Source organism: Mus musculus, chromosome 9 (assembly GCF_000001635.26).
Source record: "Mus musculus strain C57BL/6J chromosome 9, GRCm38.p6 C57BL/6J".
NCBI classification, from domain to species: Eukaryota; Metazoa; Chordata; class Mammalia; order Rodentia; family Muridae; genus Mus; species Mus musculus.
The window spans coordinates 122,902,851-122,921,276 of NC_000075.6; the positions used below are offsets into that span (position 1 = coordinate 122,902,851).

Here is an 18,426-nt window from a genome sequence, read left to right on the forward strand (position 1 = left end):
ACCACTGCGTGTGCAGTTCTTAGAACAGTGACAGAGAAGTAACCTACCATTATGTATTTTCACCTGCTGCAATAAATAGCCGAATCTGACTGTGAGGCTAGGGGTTGTCTCTGAGAAGCCCAGTATCCGGAAGAGGCCTGGCTGACCAGGCTATTGGTTTCTCTCCCCGTGCTACCTGAGGCCTTGGCTGAACTCTCCACGACTGTCCACCGAGTTAATAATAGTGATGTCTGGAAGCCAGGGCATCTGCAGCGCTTCAGAGCTTCTAAGGAACCTGGACAGCTCAGCCCTGGGGCACAGAGATGCTGAGACCTCCGGCTGCCTAGAAGGGCCTGAGGGACTGAGGGGCGTGTCAGCTGGACGACTTGGCCTTGGTACAGAGATGCGGAGACCTCCCGTTGCCTAGAAGGGCCTCAGGCGCAAGGAAGGCATGCAAGTCTCTGTTGCCACTCGCCGGCTTTGTTCGGAGGACTGCGTGTGGTTCGGTGAGGGGTACGCCCTGGGCATTGGGCTCCAGGAGCGAGTGGCTCCCGTGGGTGGTGCCGTCCTGGGTCTCAGGGGTGCCTGCCTTTGTCCAGCATCTCCTGTGCGGGGTGGGGCGATGACAGGACCTGCCAAGGCTCTCGGGGACCAGGCTCTCCCAGGACGACCCAGCCGCGGGCCTGTGTTCAAGCCCCGCTGTGTCGCCAGCCAAGACACTGGCGTCTGGAAGAGGGGGTAGGATTGTCCAGGAATAGTTACTCATTTATGCCCTCAACCAAAACCACCCATCACTGAAAGAGAAGATAGGGAATAAGCTTATAGGCCGACCCTGCTCATCAAAAGGGCAAACAGCATATTCCAAGGCCGAACAATTTTAAGAAATCAGTAATCAGGAAAACATTTAGCATCCATTAAAGGTCTTATGTGTAATACTTATTATTCTTATTACTGTTATTATCACTATTGTAATTTGAGACAGGGTCTCACTATGTAACATTGGCTGACTTGAAACTTGCTCTGCAGACTAGGTTGGCCTTAAACTCACAGAGATTCACCTGCCTCTGCTCCTGAAGTGCTGGGATTAAAATCATATTTGGCTACCATGCCCTGCTACTAGTCTTTTTGAAAAAAATTTAATTTATTATTATTATTATTATTATTGTGGTGTGTGAGTGTGAGTGTGAGGGAGGGAGGGGGAGAGAGAGAGAGAGAGAGAGAGAGAGAGAGAGAGAGAGAGAGAGCGTTTTGCAGGTCAGGAGGTTAACAGAAGACACAACACTGCCTTGGGTGTAAATCTCTCACATGTATCTGTTTACAGCGACTCAAGATCTTCCGCACTGAATCCAAGGAGGCGTTCAGGAAAAGTGTGCTGGACAGATCCTTAGGAGCGCAACATTTACTGTGTTTGAGAATGACGGTGAGTTATTCTCTTCTCTCCTGAGTGATCAACAGCCAGTCAGCCTGTGAAGTCTGCCTGTGAAGTCAGTCTGTGAAGTCTGCCTGTGAAGTCAGCCTGTGAAGTCTGCCTGTGAAGTCAGCCTGTGAAGTCAGTCTGTGAAGTCAGCCTGTGAAGTCAGCCTGTGAAGTCAGCCTGTGAAGTCAGTCTGTGAAGTCTGCCTGTGAAGTCAGTCTGTGAAGTCTGCCTGTGAAGTCTGCCTGTGAAGTCAGTCTGTGAAGTCAGCCTGTGAAGTCTGCCTGTGAAGTCAGCCTGTGAAGTCTGCCTGTGAAGTCTGCCTGTGAAGTCAGTCTGTGAAGTCAGCCTGTGAAGTCAGCCTGTGAAGTCAGCCTGTGAAGTCAGCCTGTGAAGTCTGCCTGTGAAGTCAGTCTGTGAAGTCAGCCTGTGAAGTCAGCCTGTGAAGTCAGTCTGTGAAGTCAGCCTGTGAAGTCAGCCTGTGAAGTCTGCCTGTGAAGTCAGCCTGTGAAGTCTGCCTGTGAAGTCAGCCTGTGAAGTCTGCCTGTGAAGTCAGTCTGTGAAGTCTGCCTGTGAAGTCTGCCTGTGAAGTCAGTCTGTGAAGTCAGCCTGTGAAGTCTGCCTGTGAAGTCTGCCTGTGAAGTCTGCCTGTGAAGTCTGCCTGTGAAGTCAGTCTGTGAAGTCAGTCTGTGAAGTCAGCCTGTGAAGTCAGCCTGTGAAGTCTGCCTGTGAAGTCAGTCTGTGAAGTCAGCCTGTGAAGTCAGCCTGTGAAGTCAGCCTGTGAAGTCAGTCTGTGAAGTCAGCCTGTGAAGTCAGCCTGTGAAGTCTGCCTGTGAAGTCAGCCTGTGAAGTCAGCTTGTGAAGTCTGCCTGTGAAGTCAGCCTGTGAAGTCTGCCTGTGAAGTCAGTCTGTGAAGTCTGCCTGTGAAGTCAGTCTGTGAAGTCAGTCTGTGAAGTCAGCCTGTGAAGTCTGCCTGTGAAGTCAGCCTGTGAAGTCAGCCTGTGAAGTCAGTCTGTGAAGTCTGCCTGTGAAGTCTGCCTGTGAAGTCAGTCTGTGAAGTCAGTCTGTGAAGTCAGTCTGTGAAGTCTGCCTGTGAAGTCAGTCTGTGAAGTCTGCCTGTGAAGTCAGTCTGTGAAGTCAGCCTGTGAAGTCAGTCTGTGAAGTCAGCCTGTGAAGTCAGTCTGTGAAGTCTGCCTGTGAAGTCAGTCTGTGAAGTCTGCCTGTGAAGTCTGCCTGTGAAGTCAGTCTGTGAAGTCTGCCTGTGAAGTCAGTCTGTGAAGTCTGCCTGTGAAGTCTGCCTGTGAAGTCAGTCTGTGAAGTCAGTCTGTGAAGTCAGCCTGTGAAGTCAGCCTGTGAAGTCTGCCTGTGAAGTCAGTCTGTGAAGTCAGCCTGTGAAGTCTGCCTGTGAAGTCTGCCTGTGAAGTCAGTCTGTGAAGTCTGCCTGTGAAGTCAGTCTGTGAAGTCAGCCTGTGAAGTCAGTCTGTGAAGTCGGCCTGTGAAGTCAGTCTGTGAAGTCAGTCTGTGAAGTCAGTCTGTGAAGTCAGCCTGTGAAGTCTGCCTGTGAAGTCTGCCTGTGAAGTCTGCCTGTGAAGTCAGTCTGTGAAGTCAGTCTGTGAAGTCTGCCTGTGAAGTCTGCCTGTGAAGTCAGTCTGTGAAGTCAGCCTGTGAAGTCTGCCTGTGAAGTCAGTCTGTGAAGTCTGCCTGTGAAGTCAGTCTGTGAAGTCTGCCTGTGAAGTCAGTCTGTGAAGTCAGTCTGTGAAGTCAGTCTGTGAAGTCAGCCTGTGAAGTCTGCCTGTGAAGTCTGCCTGTGAAGTCTGCCTGTGAAGTCTGCCTGTGAAGTCTGCCTGTGAAGTCAGTCTGTGAAGTCTGCCTGTGAAGTCAGTCTGTGAAGTCAGCCTGTGAAGTCAGTCTGTGAAGTCAGCCTGTGAAGTCTGCCTGTGAAGTCAGTCTGTGAAGTCTGCCTGTGAAGTCAGCCTGTGAAGTCAGTCTGTGAAGTCTGCCTGTGAAGTCAGTCTGTGAAGTCAGCCTGTGAAGTCAGTCTGTGAAGTCTGCCTGTGAAGTCAGTCTGTGAAGTCAGTCTGTGAAGTCAGTCTGTGAAGTCTGCCTGTGAAGTCAGTCTGTGAAGTCAGTCTGGAGAGGGGAGAGAGGAATCTTGCTTATTAAAGGAAATGGGATCAGGACTGAAAGGACTCCTTTCCTTTCTCCTCCCTGCAGTTCCCCTCTCCCTTATTTCTCTCTCTCTCTCTCTCTCTCTCTCTCTCTCTCTCTCTTTTGAGATGAGGCCTCAGTACCCTAGGCCACCCTCAAAACTGCTATGTGGTCAAAGACTGGTCTTGAACTCCTGATTCTCCTGTCTCCACCTTCCAAGATTATATACTTATGCCACTATGTCTGACAGAAAGGGAGAATTTCCTGAGGATATTATCAGCTAGCAAAAAACACAGAAGTGAGAGGGGGAACCTGTGGAGCTTGAGAAGAGAGGTTGGGGTGAGGGGAAAGAACGATATGAGGGAACTCAGACTTGAGTGTCATGAGACTTAAATTTGAATACTGTAAGGTCTAGTCTCCCTATCTGTCCGTTGGATGTAAGACTTGGAGCTGGGTCATCATATGAAATATGGGGGCAGTTTCCAGCACTGAAGATTGCTGTGAGTTCCAGGTCAGCCTGGGCTACCTAGTGAGACCTTGTCTGAAAAAATAAAAACCAAGAGTCTAGTATACTGGTGCGTATGTTCTAGCTTCCAAAATTCTGACAGTCTCTGAAAAAAAAGTGTGACTAATCAGTTTCCTAGTGAAGCAGACTCTTGGATGGTTTATACTGAGATATAATTGCTAGGACTACAAATATATTGTCATATTTATTTAGAATATGGAGTCTTTTAAAGTATTGCAGCCTGGCATGGTGGTACATGCCTTTAATACTAGCACTTGGGAGGCAGAGGCAGGCAGATCTCTGTTAGTCTGTATGTATGTATATATATATAGATATATAGATATATATATATATATATATATATATATATATATATATATATATATGGAGAAGGAGAGAGAGAGAGAGAGTCAAAGGAAGGTGTCTGAGTCCATAGAATTACAGATGATTGTCATCTGCCATGTGGGTGCTGGAAATTGAATCCAGGTCCTCTGTAAGAACAACAGGGAGAGACCGCTGAGCCATCTCTCCAGTCCCAAAGTAGCCCTTCTTCATCAGATATGATCTGACATCCATCTTCCTCCTTGGGTTCTACAGAAATGCTGTGAGCCTCATCACAATGACTTACTAAGTGTTAAAGAGCTGTTAGTGAGAGGATAGCAAATTTCAGTTCAACAGAAGAATAAGTTCAGGAAATTTATTGGTCATAGTTATAACAGCATGTTGTATCCTTAAGTTCCTCTCACTACATACACACAATTAAATGGTTATACTAGCTTCACTTAACTATCAGAGAACACACCGTGGATACACAGAATTTTTATTTTTAGCTTTTTTTTTTTTTTGAGGCAGAAGCTCATGCTATACAATATTTATTAAACAAGGGTGAGGATGCAGGGTGCAGGATTATATCATCTATATGTTTAACTATTCAGCAGTGTGTTCATAGTCTGAAGGAAGCACACTGTGAGGACATGTGCATGGGTGCGGCGCAGTCACCTGACAGTCAGTGTGCTTTTACACTTCAGCACCTCCAGACTTGAGGGCTGCAGATGTTACATACACATGCAGGGTTTTGTATCCAGCGGATCAGGACATTTCTGTTTGCTCCTGATACATGGCTTTATGCCTGAGCCCCTCTTGTGGTGCTGTCCCTACTCTCTGCCCACATTACTGTCACACCATACACCATTCTGGCAGAGGTCCTTTGTTACTCTTAAACCCTGTTCCTCAACTTGATCCTTCAGTTGCAAAACAGACACCTAAAACTAGCACAGAAAGCTGGCTCTAGCTTCAGATAAGCCCTGTGAGCTATGCTGTGCTGGACTCACGTCAGTATTTGAAGGATGGTGTGAAGAGCCACCAGGAAGCTTACATGCAGAGGTGCGGGCTGGGGCCTGGTGCCCAGACCTCAAGAAAAACATAGAACCTCAGTTGTACCTTAAAACAGTCTTAGTTGCTATTCTGTAGTTCTGTTTGCTCGATGCCAACCGCTGAATCACTGTTGCTAAGGAAATAGTTCAGCAAGAAGTAAAAGCCAGACTAGTCTGAACATTAGGCATTTCGGGTACCTGAACCAAGGACCTTTGCTCATATGTTTTCTCAGTACAAGAGTATACCTGACCCTGCCTTTCAGTTGTTTTGCTCCCATTTTAGAGAGTGGAACAAGACGAGAGCAGAGTGGGTTTTCCACTGTCTGTTGCAGTTCTGAGGCTGGACGTGTGAGCTTCTCCCCTTGTCTGTCTTCACCTTTTATTGCCTCTTATCTAACCTCACTCTTCTCATTGTTTTGAACAGTTCTCTGCTTTTGAACACTCACCCTTCTACGTAAGGCTCTGTGACCTACTCCATCTTGTCTTCCTAAAATAATTCTCACCCTATTACAGGAAGGTGGGGCGTATACACGTTCTCTTTCCTGTCAGGTGGTGAAATAGACTGAAGGGGGTATTAATTCTAAGACATCATTCCTGAAAATCAGAATCATGTTTTACCCCCAAGAGAATTAATTGCACATAAGTGTTGCAGAGGAAGTAAAAGATTTAAAAGGAAAAGAGAAGAGGAAAAGGGTCACTGAGATGCCCCTGGCTGGAGAGGATGCAGAGAAAGACAGGAAAGTTCAAACATAAGACATTTGAAGATAGCAAGTCGCCCACTGAAGGAAGTGACCCAGAGCATGAAAACAGTGGTCCTCAGTTCTGTGCCTCCATGACGGGGAAGAGAGGTCATGGTGAAAGGAGACAGTTTGTGTGCACTGAGTGTGGAAAAGCCTTCAGTCAGAGTGCCAACCTCACTGTGCATGAGCGAATCCACACAGGAGAGAAGCCTTATAAGTGTAAGGAATGTGGAAAAGCCTTCAGTCACAGCTCCAACCTTGTGGTTCATCGAAGAATCCACACGGGACTTAAGCCGTACACGTGCAGTGATTGTGGGAAGGCATTCAGTGGGAAGTCACATCTCAGCCGGCACCAGGAAGTCCACAGTGGGGAGAAAACGCACAAATGTAAAGAGTGTGGGAAAGCCTTCAGCCGGAGCTCAGGACTTATCTCTCATCACAGAGTTCATACTGGCGAGAAGCCCTACACTTGTATTGAGTGTGGGAAAGCCTTTAGCAGGAGTTCAAACCTCACTCAACATCAGAGAATGCACAGAGGGAAAAAGATTTACAAATGTAAAGAGTGTGGGAAAACATGTGGTTCTAATACAAAGATTATGGACCATCAGAGAATTCACACTGGGGAGAAGCCCTACGAGTGTGCCGAGTGTGGGAAAGCCTTCATCTTCAGGAAGGCTCTTAATGAACACCAGAGACTCCACCGCAGAGAGAAACCTTACAAATGTAATGAGTGTGGGAAAGCCTTTACTTCTAACCGAAACCTTATAGATCATCAGAGAGTTCACACTGGAGAGAAGCCTTATAAATGTAATGAATGTGGTAAGACATTCAGGCAGACATCTCAGGTTATTCTACATTTGAGAACTCATACTAAAGAGAAACCCTATAAGTGTAGTGAGTGTGGGAGAGCTTATCGTTACAGCTCCCAGCTCATTCAGCATCAAAGGAAGCACAATGAAGAGAAAGAAACCTTACTGTTTACCAGCCAGGTGTGATGGCACTTGCCGTTAATCCCGGCATTTAGGAGACATTAGTTTTAGGCCAGCCTGGTCTACATAGCGAGTTCTAGACTAGCCAAGGCCACAAAGTGAGACCCTGTCTTAGGGAAAAAAATGGCAATAATGTTAATTACTACTTTTTCGAAAATTAGATTTTTTAATAACATTAAAATTAATTCTGCTTCTACAAATCCGTACACAGAAAATAGTAAGTAGCTAAAGTCTAACAAAAGGGATATTCATGCCAACATTATACATAGCTAAAGGGGAAAACAAAGAAACAAACAAAATACCAAACCAAACAACCAAACAGAGACCACCCAAACTGTAGATTATTATATGAGCAGTGTGAAAGGAATGATAGTCTATTCATATTATGCTTCTGAAACCATTTTGTTTTTAAAAGAATTTTTAATGTATGCCATGGGAGAAATTTCTGGATAACATGGAAAGTGGAGGAATGAAATATCCAGATAAAATATTTTCACCTAGGAAAACGGAGAAAGAGAAGAACCAAACCTAAATTTTCACCATAGTTATCTCGAGGTGATAGGTTGTAGATTATTTCTATTTTCTTCTGTATACTTTTCTAGGCTTTCTAGATTTTCTACAATGAGAGTGTTACTTTTATATTTACAAAAAAGTATAATCTATTTTAAATACAAGCACATGCTTGTTTTTAATTCAGTGGTAGGAAAAGTACCTATTGTGTAGTCTTTAAATCTTGGGATTCACCCTAATCCTGGCACTGGCAGAAGTGGAATTATGAGCGAATCCATTTCTTTTAGAATCCACTTCCTGCTACTGAAGGGGGTGGAACTTTAGTGCACCCCTTAGTGTGTAGTGAAATAATCGTCCTATAATGGATGACTGAGCTCCACCCTTCCAACAGAGATGTCTAGACAATTAGAGGAGACCTGAGTCCTGACCCACTGGCTGAGCACCAGCTTCACTACTTTAGATGAGTGATGACACTGCTCGGACTTGTGTGAGAAGGGGAAGGTTGTTCACTTCAGAGGGATATGTGAGGATTAAGTGAAATGATGCTATGATTATGTCACACTTGGCACGTGACAGAACAGAGCGCACACCTTTAATACCAGCATTTGGGAGGCAGAGGCAGGCAGATCTCTGCGTTTGAGCCCACCCCGATCTACACAGTGGGCTCCAGGACAGCCAGGGCTACACAGAAATCCTGTCTTGAAAAACAAAACTTGTCTGAGTTGAGAAGAAAATGGGTAACAACCTATCATTTTATTATTATAATAATATATTTATTTTTATTTTATTGGTGTTTTTCCTGCATGTGTGTCTGTGTGGGGTGTCAGATCTCCTGAAACTAGAGTTACAGACAATTGTGAGCTGCCATGTGATTGCTGGGGATTGAACCTGGGTCCTCTGTAAGAACAGCCCTGAGCCATCTCTTCAGCCTCCAAAATATCATTTTATATGGTTTTGATTAAAGGGAAATCTGGCGCATGCCTTTAATCCCAGCACTCGGGAGGCAGAGGCAGGCAAATTTCTGAGTTCGAGGCCAGCCTGGTCTACAGAGTGAGTTTCAGGACAGCCAGGGCTACACAGAGAAACCCTGTCTCGGGGGGAAAAAAGGGGGGGGGGAATCTGTAAGACAATGCTGGAAGGTACTCTCCCGATGCTGAGAGGATGCTTTTAAATCATGTGTACTGCATTCTAGATGGAGCTCAATAGGCTGATTCTCCACATCAGCTCTCTCTGTCTCTCTAGTCTTCTTGCAGGCTAACAATAAATACCCTAAATGTTTAACATGTCTCTAGGGCAATAGTTTCCAGTCTTCTGGAGATGAATTTGTTTTTGTGTGTTTAGGGATGGATCGATTTTCATTGTTTTATGACTTGAAAGAAGCAAAACATTGTCTCTACAGAGGAATAAATATCACTGAAGTAAGAAGGCTGTAAACTCGAGAAAAATGCAGTGCTCTGCAAAAAAGTCTTTGCCGAGCTGGCAATAGCTACTCATTTCTGGTTTTTAGCCTAACAGATTAAAGCTTTATCTCCAACTAGTGATTGGAAACATTGTCTTCTAACAGTTGGTGTAGTGTCAGAAGCCTCCTCTTAGATGGCAAGTTTTGGATGTTGGAGCTTAGAATCCTTGGATTCATAGTTTGCTCACACGAAGTAGTCCCTGATGCTCAAGTGTGAGCCTTTCACCTCCTGAGTCTACTTTTGACTGCTGCTTCACAAACCTTTTGTGAGAAGCAAGAAAAATGTGGGATTTGTTTTTGTGTGCAAAGTATGAAACTCAAGGGGGCAGGTCACATGGCCCAGTGTGTAAAGGCAATTGCCTGACCAACCTGAGTGTCATCCCAGAACCCACGTAAAGGTGAAAGGAAAGAGCTGACTCCACAAAGTTGTCTTCTGACTTCCATACTTGTGCCGTGGCATGTGAGTGCCTGAACACTCTGTCACACACAGGCACACATCTGGCGCACATATAAAATAACAGTAAGATATTTTACAGTATGGAACTTATCAGTTGTAGAAAATTATTTTAAATAACTTATTAAAATCCCATTCCATCAAGCCAGATGTGGTGGCCCAACACTGAGGAGGCAGAGGCAGATGCATCTCTGACTTTGGGGCCAACCTGGTCCACAGAGGGAGTGAGTTCCAGGATAGCTAGGGCTACCTAGAGAAACACTGTCTCAAAAAGACAAAAACAAACAAGCAAAATTCCTTTCCATCACTCATAGATGTGGCAGGTGTCTTATTTGTCTTATACATATCACCTCCTTATTTAGAATATAATTATTTTATTAGCCTTGGAAAAACTGAGCTGACCTTCCTGATATCTGATCCTTCCCACTCCACTATTCTTTCTATATGTATCCCTTATTAACTATAGACTTTCATCATGTTCAGAGTCTTTCTAGTCAATGCCCCAGACCCAGAAGCCATAAAAGAACTGTTACATGTCACCAACCGTGATAACAAAGTCACAGATACATAACAAACTGGGGTTGGCTATCACAGTGCATGCCTTCCTCCAAGCGCTCAGGAAGTGGATCTCTGTGAGTAGGAGGCTAGCATGGTCTACCTAGCCAGTTCCAGACCCTGTCCCAAAGAAACAAACTGGGAACAACCTGCAGCTCCAATCCTCAGAGTCAGGTTTCAGGTGGAAACCAAGAAAACTCACTCCAAAGATGGAAGCTTATAAATGAAAGCTTCCTTTCCTGAGCGCTCAGGGAGGCAGTCAGCTTGGGATCTGAACCTCGTCCCTGAGGGGAAGCTGTATCACAGATTTAGAGGAAAATGAGGGGGGCTGAGGGGGGCTTAGGATCAGCCAATCATGTTTTGACATTAAGGGTTAAGTGAGGGAATATCTGTTGGAGACTGAGCCTTTTCCAGGACACCTGGCTTTAAGGCCCTTAACTCATCCTCCTAGATGTTTGGTCTGGAGCTCAAGGGAACAAAGGAGCTGGTTAGATGGGTGCAGTTGATGAGAGCCGGGCAGGCAGTCTGTTATATATTTTTACAATTCAGACACCTTTGTTAAAATAACAGCAAGTTTTACATAAACTGGTAGGTTTATGAGGCAATTAAGAAAATCTTTGGAGGGGCAGGGTAGGAGCAGGTCCCTGAGCCTGGAGATATGAACACTGCTTGACCCTGTTAACAAAATGGGGGAGCAAAATGGGAGAATTGCTTTTGAGAAGGCTGGGCTCCGGTGGCTTGCTCCTTATAGTCAGCAAAGCCCTGCCATTCCTTTGAGCATATGAGTTTACAAGACTCAGCTGTTATCTCTTCCTTTGAAAATACAATATCTTCCTGAAATAGTGTTCCTGAATAGGCTTTGAATGTTTTTCTTTTATCTGCAATTCAGGGTTACCTCTCATGAATGCCACCTATACTTGTGTGCTTATGCGTTCTGTTAAGTGTGTTCACACATTGAACTTTTGTTTAGATTTTTGCCTCTCCTGATTGGTTATCAGCAAGCTTGTAAGGGTCTGACTGTATTAAATCGATGAGGAGGCTCATAAATCAGTGATGTGACTGTTAAACCTTAAAACTTGTAGGATGTTTGCACCCTTTGGCCCAACAGTTTTTCTTCTAGAAAAGTATCCTGGAGAAATGAACAAGATTTAATAATAAATGGACAAAATTTAATAATAACAATTTGTTTCTGTTTTGTGTGTGTTTTTTATTTTGTATCCAAACAATGTTGTTTCTGATGATCATATGATTTCTGGAGAGCCACAGCCCAGGATCTTATTCAAGGTTATCAAAAATATTTCAGTTAACCTAATGAACACTTCTCAGAGAAAACTGTGTAGGGCCAACCAACTACACAACTTAATCCAGCCTACCTTTACTATTTGAGCATTGGAATCACCCCATATGTATGTCAGCATTAATCTTCACTGAACTTCAAAAGAGAGTTAGTGACCTATGGGGTAAGGAACACTAAACCCAAGCATCAGGCTCTGTACAGGAAATTGAATGAGGGCTTAAGGATACAATTAAGTGGCAGAACATACACTGGACGTGTGCTCCAAGCACCACAAGACAAACCAAACCAAAAGCCTTGGAGTATTCAGACAACCCAGTCTCAGAACTCCGTACGAACTACTGTGGGCCTGTTGCACGCTAAGAAACCAAACTTACACACGAGGTAACCTGCTCTAGCACCTGTTCCTGAGCATCCAGGAAGCCCGGTCAGTGTTGGGTGCAGTTTGTTGTAAGTAGGTGGAAGAACTGTTGAGAATATAGACCAAAGTCATTCCATTCATTTGGTCTCAGACATACCTGTCCTGCAGGGCAAGGGACTTTTGTCAAAGGAGGTATTCTAGAGAACCTTACATCCCAGAAGCATCTACTCCTGGAGCTGATTGGGCTCTAGAAGTCTTGGCTTTTGCTCCAGGATAACTGTCATACTTTTTATCTATAGTCAGCAGTATACAGTCTTGCATCAGTTGGGAAGAGGGACCTCAACTGAAGAATTACCTTAATCAGATTGGCTTATGGAGAGATTGTGTCTTGATCGATAATTATGTGGGAGGGCTCCAAACCAATCCCTAGGCAGGTGTGTCTGGGCCTGAAAGTAAGCAAGCAAGCAGCATTTTTCTACGGTTTCTGTATGAGTTCTGGCCCTGACTCCCCACAATGGACTTTGACTGGAACTATAAGCCAAGCAAACCCTTTCCTCCTCTAAGCTGCTTTTTGGTATAGTGTTTATCACAGCATCAGAAAACAAACCAGAATGGTAACTTTAAAGTTTGCCTGAGGTCTTCCAGGTATCATTCTCCGTGCTCTAACAACCTTAAATTTCATTGTCTGTAGCAATTTGCACCACATAGTTTTACACTTATGAAACTCTGTTCTTCAGCATCGCAGCAGTGGTGGTAGATCAAATATCTATAAGATTTAAACTTTGAAGCATATTACCAAGGTGCTTTTGATCATTGAAATTTCAATTTGACTGCCCCCCAAAGTGGACAAGAAGGTCTACCTCCCACACGTGCTTGTGGTATTACTGTTGCCTTTCCAGCCTCCATTAGGCAAATTAACACTGGGAGCCTTCATCTTCTTTCTCTTCAGAAGTTCATGGGTCATTTAATTCCTATTTGTTTCTCTCCCACATTTTTCTTTGATACAACTACTTTCCCATTGTAAAACGCTGTGTCCCTTTTTTTTTCTCTGTCTGTTTGCCTTTCAGTATTGTTTATGAATTGTTATTTTTTTTAAGCCTTAGAAAATTGTTTAGAGTTTAGCACATTTGAGGCTTGAGAAACGGCTCAGTGGTTAAGAGCATTTGTGGGTTGTTTGTTTGGTGACAGACCCACATTTCACTCCCAGAGCCTATATGATGACTTAAAGCCATTCACATTTCCAGGTGCAAGGTACCCAGTGCCCTTTTTTGGCCTCTGTGGGCACTCGGCAAGCATGTGGTGCACAGACATATGTGCAAGCAATATGCATAGAGTGAAAATAAGTAAGTTGGATCTCACTTTGGGCCTGTCGCTGGGCCTTCTTTTCCTCAGGCTCCTCTCCATTTCCATCCCGTAATTCTTTCAGACAGGAACAATTATGGGTCAGAGATGTCATTGTAACCCCTGAATTATTGATACTAGAGACACTTCAGTGTTGTACAGTTTGCCTCTGCACTCCCCGCCAGAGGCTCCCATCCTCCCCCCTTCCCCGCACACACCCCCTTTCCTCAACACACACAGCAGCAACCAAGATATGCAGACAGCTGGTTTCTGTGCTGCATCCTCCTGCAGCAGCCCGGGCTCTCTCCCCCTCCCCTAGCATTAAAATGGCACGACCCATGATGAGGACGTTCTAAGGAGATGTTTTCTCTCCTCTAAGTCTCCAAAAACTAACACTCCTGCTGATAGGAACTCCAGGTTCCTGTCCTTGAGACCTTAGAAAAATAACAAGCTCAGGAGAGACCATAGAAAACTATAAAAGATAAACAGAGGTCAGGTCACAGACAGTTACAACTGGCTATAAAATTAGTCCTTAAACAGACACCCATCACCCCCCCACTTCAATACTATTCCATCCTCTACTACCCTTTTCTGTAAATATTCACACTATTCCTCCTAACTATACTGTATATAAACCCAATATTTTCTAGACTCAGGGTCACTTGTCAACATTCATGTGGTGAGTATGAGACAGACGATCTGGGTTCAAACTTAAAACAATAAAAAGACTTTTGTGAGTTACAACAGATTTCACAATTCTTGGGCTTGTCTGGGTTTCCCATAGACTCAAGACATAACAATGTAACTGTGGGATGGCAACCCCATCCCTCACTTGATGTCTTCCTGCTGGAGGTGGGCTCTATAAGTTCCCTCTCCCTACTGTCGGGCATTTCATCTAAGGTCCCTCCCTTTGATTCCTGAGAGTCTCTTACCTCCCAGATCTCTGGTGCATTCTGGAGGGTCCCCCCAACCTCCTATTTCTTGAGGTTGTTTGTTTCCATTCATTCTGCTGGCCTGACACTATGGAGTGCTCACAAAATGGGACCTATCATGACTGCCCTCCGAAAGACCCAACAAGCAGCTGAAAGAGTCAGATGCGGATATTTACACTCTGCAGAAGAATGGGCAGAAGCAGCTGACCTCTGTTGTTGAACTAGGGAAGGCTGATAGAAGCTGAGGAGAAGGGAGATCCTGTAGGAGGACCAGTAGTCTCAATTAATCTCGACCCCTGAGATCTCTCAAAACACTGGACTACCAAACAAAAAGCATACACCAGCTGATATGAGGTCCCTAACACACATACAGTAGAGGACTTGGAGCCTGTGTTCATTCAGAGATGATGCACCTTACCCTCAAGAGACTAGAGGCCTCAGGGAGTTAGAGGTCAGGTGGGTTGGGGGTGAGGGCATTCACGTGGAGACAAGGGGGTGGGGAGGAGGTGTGGAATGTGGAGCAGAGGGTGGATGGGGGGCAGGGAATGGAATATGGCATGTAAAAAATAAGTTTAAAAAATAAAAGCATTTTTGCATTAAATAAGTTTTCAGCTATTATTATATTCATTTATTTACTTTAGGGGAGGGAAGGGATGAGATGGCTCAGTGGTTAAGAATACTAACCACTCTTACAAAGGACCAGGATTTGATTCCCAGCACCCACATGGTGGCTCACAGCAGTCTGTAACTCCAGTTCCAGAGGATCAGATACCCCTTTCTAGCCTCTGTGGGTACCAGGCATGCATGTGATGCATAGACATGCATGCAGGCAGGCAAAACACTCATTCACATGAAATAAATAGACATAAATAAATCTAAAAACATGTTTTTAAAGTACATTCTTCTAAAGGACAGAAATGTAGTCTATTGATGGATCACCTGCCTAGCATGTGGACGGCCCTGGGTTCCATCCCCAGCACTGCAAAAGTGAGTGAATAAACAAACACAACATGTGTCCTTATACACACAACATGTGTCCTTACACATACAACAGGTGTCCTTACAGTATATTTTAAGCCATTGAATAATTTTTGTTCTTAAACTAGGTGTCATATCACATCCCGTAATACTTATACCCGAGAAGCTGAAATGGGAAAGCTGTGAGCTCAGCACTATGCTGGGCCACATAACAAGATGACAGAAACATACATACATACATACAGACAGACAGACAGACAGACAGTGTATCATGGTGGTGCTACCCTGTAATCCCAGTGTTTAGGAGACAGACAGACAGGGCACTCATGGATTTGAGGATATTCTGATCTACACAGTAAGTCCAAGACCATTTAAGTTACACATTTAGATCTCTTCTCAAAAAAAGCATTGGCTCAGGGTGTGCCTTGGGGGTAGAAGGCTTGTCTCACACAAAGCCCTGTGCTTCATCTCTGGCACCATTAAAAAAAGAAAGAAAGAAGGAAAGGAAGAAAAGAAAGAGAGAGAGAGAGAGGAAGGAAGGAAGGAAGGAAGGAAGGAAGGAAGGAAGGAAGAAAACCAACAACAACAAATAGTCTTTTCAAAAATATAATAATTTGATAACTTCACATTTAATTCCACTTACCAGTATGGGAGACCATTAAGGAGAATGAGAAGGTATCATCAAAACTGAGTATTTTCCAGAGAGCAGGCTACCAAAAGGAACGTCAAAAAGATTTCAAGGACATATTTCTCAGGTTCTTGCTTTTGAAGAAGAATTGCAAGTTTTGCCAAATCGGTTGGAAAATGAAAAGAGAAAAACTAGATATAGTGAAGAAAGGTTCCCTGTGTGAACAAGAGAAGAAGAAAAGGGCTCCACCAGAAAAATGAGGCCAGAAGTGGAGGGAAATTGAAGAAAATTTGACCTTGGATTCAGCTACTTGTAGAAGTTTAATAGGTATTGAGGAAAAAGACTTTTAAGTGTAATATATGTTGTAAACATTTGTAGTAAAATCCCCCATTTATAAACCTTCAGAGAATCTACAGTGGTGAGAAACCTCACGTGGAAAGGGCTTTATTCAGCACTCAAACCTTCTAATGCACTGAGGAACCATTGTGTGGAGAGACCTGTTAGATGCAATGACTATGGGAAAGCATTCCCCCAAAGTGCTTATTTTCTGAACCACCAGAGGATCCACACTGGGGAGAAACCTTATAGATGTGAGGAATATGGAATGGGCTTCTGTGGACACTTAGGCCTTATACATCAATGATAGCATTCAGAGGAGATTCATATAATGTAATGTATATACAATATAATGTAATGAATGTGGGAAGGTGTTTTCTCAGAATACTCACCTTACTCAACACCAGAGGCTCTGCAAAGGGGAAAAGCCCTATAAAAGCAATAAGTCTCACAAAGCTTTCATTCTAAAAAAAAGAGCCTTATCCTGCACCAGAGAATCCACTCTGGGGAAAAGCCCTGTTGTTGGGGTTGAGGAGTCACCCCACAAACCACATGAACACATGAACACCAATCTCAGTCAGACAGGGAAATGTATTGAACGCACACTCTAAGACTAATGGATCAGGGGGGCTGGAGAGATGGCTTAGCAGTTAAAAGCACTGACTACTCTTCCAGAGGTCCTGAATTCAATTTCCAGCAACCACATGGTGGCTCGCAACAATCTGTAATGGGATCTGATGCCCTCTTCTGGTGTGTCTGAAGACAGCTACAGTGTACTCATATACATTAAATAAATAAATATTATTTTAAAAAAAGACTAATGGATCAGGAATGCAGCTTCAGACTCAGGAGCTGGGAGCTGCGACCTCAAACATTTCTCAGGGCCAGCTTATGAAGGCTAAAACCACAAAAACCACATTGAGCTCATATGCAGGTGCAGAAAAGTGCTGCCCGGTGGTCAGCCCTGACTCAAACTATTTTAGACTACCAGTTTACGTTGACCTTTAGTTTGATGGGTCCTACATGAAGCTAATAGTTGTGGGATTTCTTAAGGTTAACAAGCCACATAACATACAGGACATATAACAGGGTGTGTGGTCAGCATGACCCTCCTCTGAGTCAAGTTATCAAAGACTGGCAGGCATATTACAACAACAGTATGAAATAGCTGGTGGGCATGGAGCAAAATGGCTTCAGCTTTGTGAGGGAGGCAGGACTCAACGCCTATAAATGTGTTGAATGTGGGAAAACATTTGCTCAGATCAGCGACTTCACAGTACAGAGACTCTTACAAGTGTAAGGAATGTGGAAAAGTTTTCATTCTAAGTAAAACCCTCCTCTTACAGCAGAGCCCAAACAGAGGAGAAAAACTTTGGTTGTAAAAAGTAGGGAGATGTTTAGTTCCAAGTCAAACCTCACTGACCATATAAGAATGCAGAGCAGAGAGAAGCCTTACAAATGCACCCAGTGTGATGAAGCTTTAGCCAGAGTGCTTATCTGTGCGACATCAGAGACTCCACAATGGAGAAAAGTCCTACGGAGTGTGGGAGAGTTTTTATTCCGAAGAAGAGCCTCATTTTCCATGGAAGCTTCCACACTGGAGAGACTCTCCATGAGCGCAAAGACTGTGGACTCAACAGAGACCTTTCTGACCATGAGAGACTCCGTCACGGGGAGAAGCCATATAAATGGAGAGTGTGGGAAAGCCTTTATTATGACCAAAAGTTTCATGGTCCCTCACAAGCACAAGCTCCACACCCAGGAGAAAGCATTCAAGTGTGAGGACTGTGGGAAGGTGTTATCATTCAAGCCTGCTCGTACTGTAGAGTCCACACTGGAGAAAAGCCCTTTGAATGTAGTGAGTATAGGAGAGCTTTCAGTTCAGTCAGGAACCTCACTGAGCATAAAGCAATCCACAGTGGTAAGACGCCTGTGAGTGCAGTGAGTGTGGAAAGGCTTTACCCACACAGAAACCTTACTGAACATCAACGAATTCACAGTGTGGGGAAAAAAAATCTTATGAATGTCATATATGCAGAAAAATCCTTACCCCTAGCAGAAATCTTATGGTCGGTCCATCAACGAATTCACACTGGAGGAAATAAACTTATAAATGTGGAAAGTGTCAAAGAGATTTTAGCCAGAATGAGAATTTGGTGGTACAGCAGAGAATACACACTGAGGAAAAACCTTATGAGTGTGAGAAACGCAGCAAATCTTTTGCCTCCAAGAGAAATGTAATTGGCCAGCATAGAATTCACACAGGGGAGAAATCCTATGGGTGTAATGATTGTAATAAAGTTTTTAGGCAAAAAATAAAACATCACTGTACAACAGAAAGTTCACACAGATGAAAATTACCATGAGTGTGTGGGGTTCACAAAGGAATTCTTATGGACTTCAAGACTTCATCAATAACAAAAGTTCATA

The 18,426-nt window shown here is 44.1% G+C and overlaps 1 protein-coding gene across 3 annotated transcripts; it reads left to right on the plus strand.

Moving 5' to 3' along the window:
- Positions 1-397: 397 nt before the first annotated feature.
- On the plus strand, positions 398-11,308 carry Zfp660 (zinc finger protein 660). Of its 3 annotated transcripts, none has more exons than NM_001370967.1 (3): positions 398-492; positions 1,301-1,399; positions 5,844-11,308. In NM_001370967.1, exon 3 carries the CDS (start codon positions 6,141-6,143, stop codon positions 7,152-7,154), a length of 1,014 nt encoding a protein of 337 aa, NP_001357896.1. In that variant the 5' UTR covers positions 398-492; positions 1,301-1,399; positions 5,844-6,140; the 3' UTR covers positions 7,155-11,308. The 3 variants fall into 3 exon arrangements, with proteins under 3 accessions (NP_001357896.1, NP_001340918.1, XP_030100355.1); NM_001353989.2 differs by having other exon boundaries at positions 398-485; XM_030244495.1 differs by lacking the exon at positions 398-492 and adding an exon at positions 624-717.
- Positions 11,309-18,426: the final 7,118 nt, after the last annotated feature.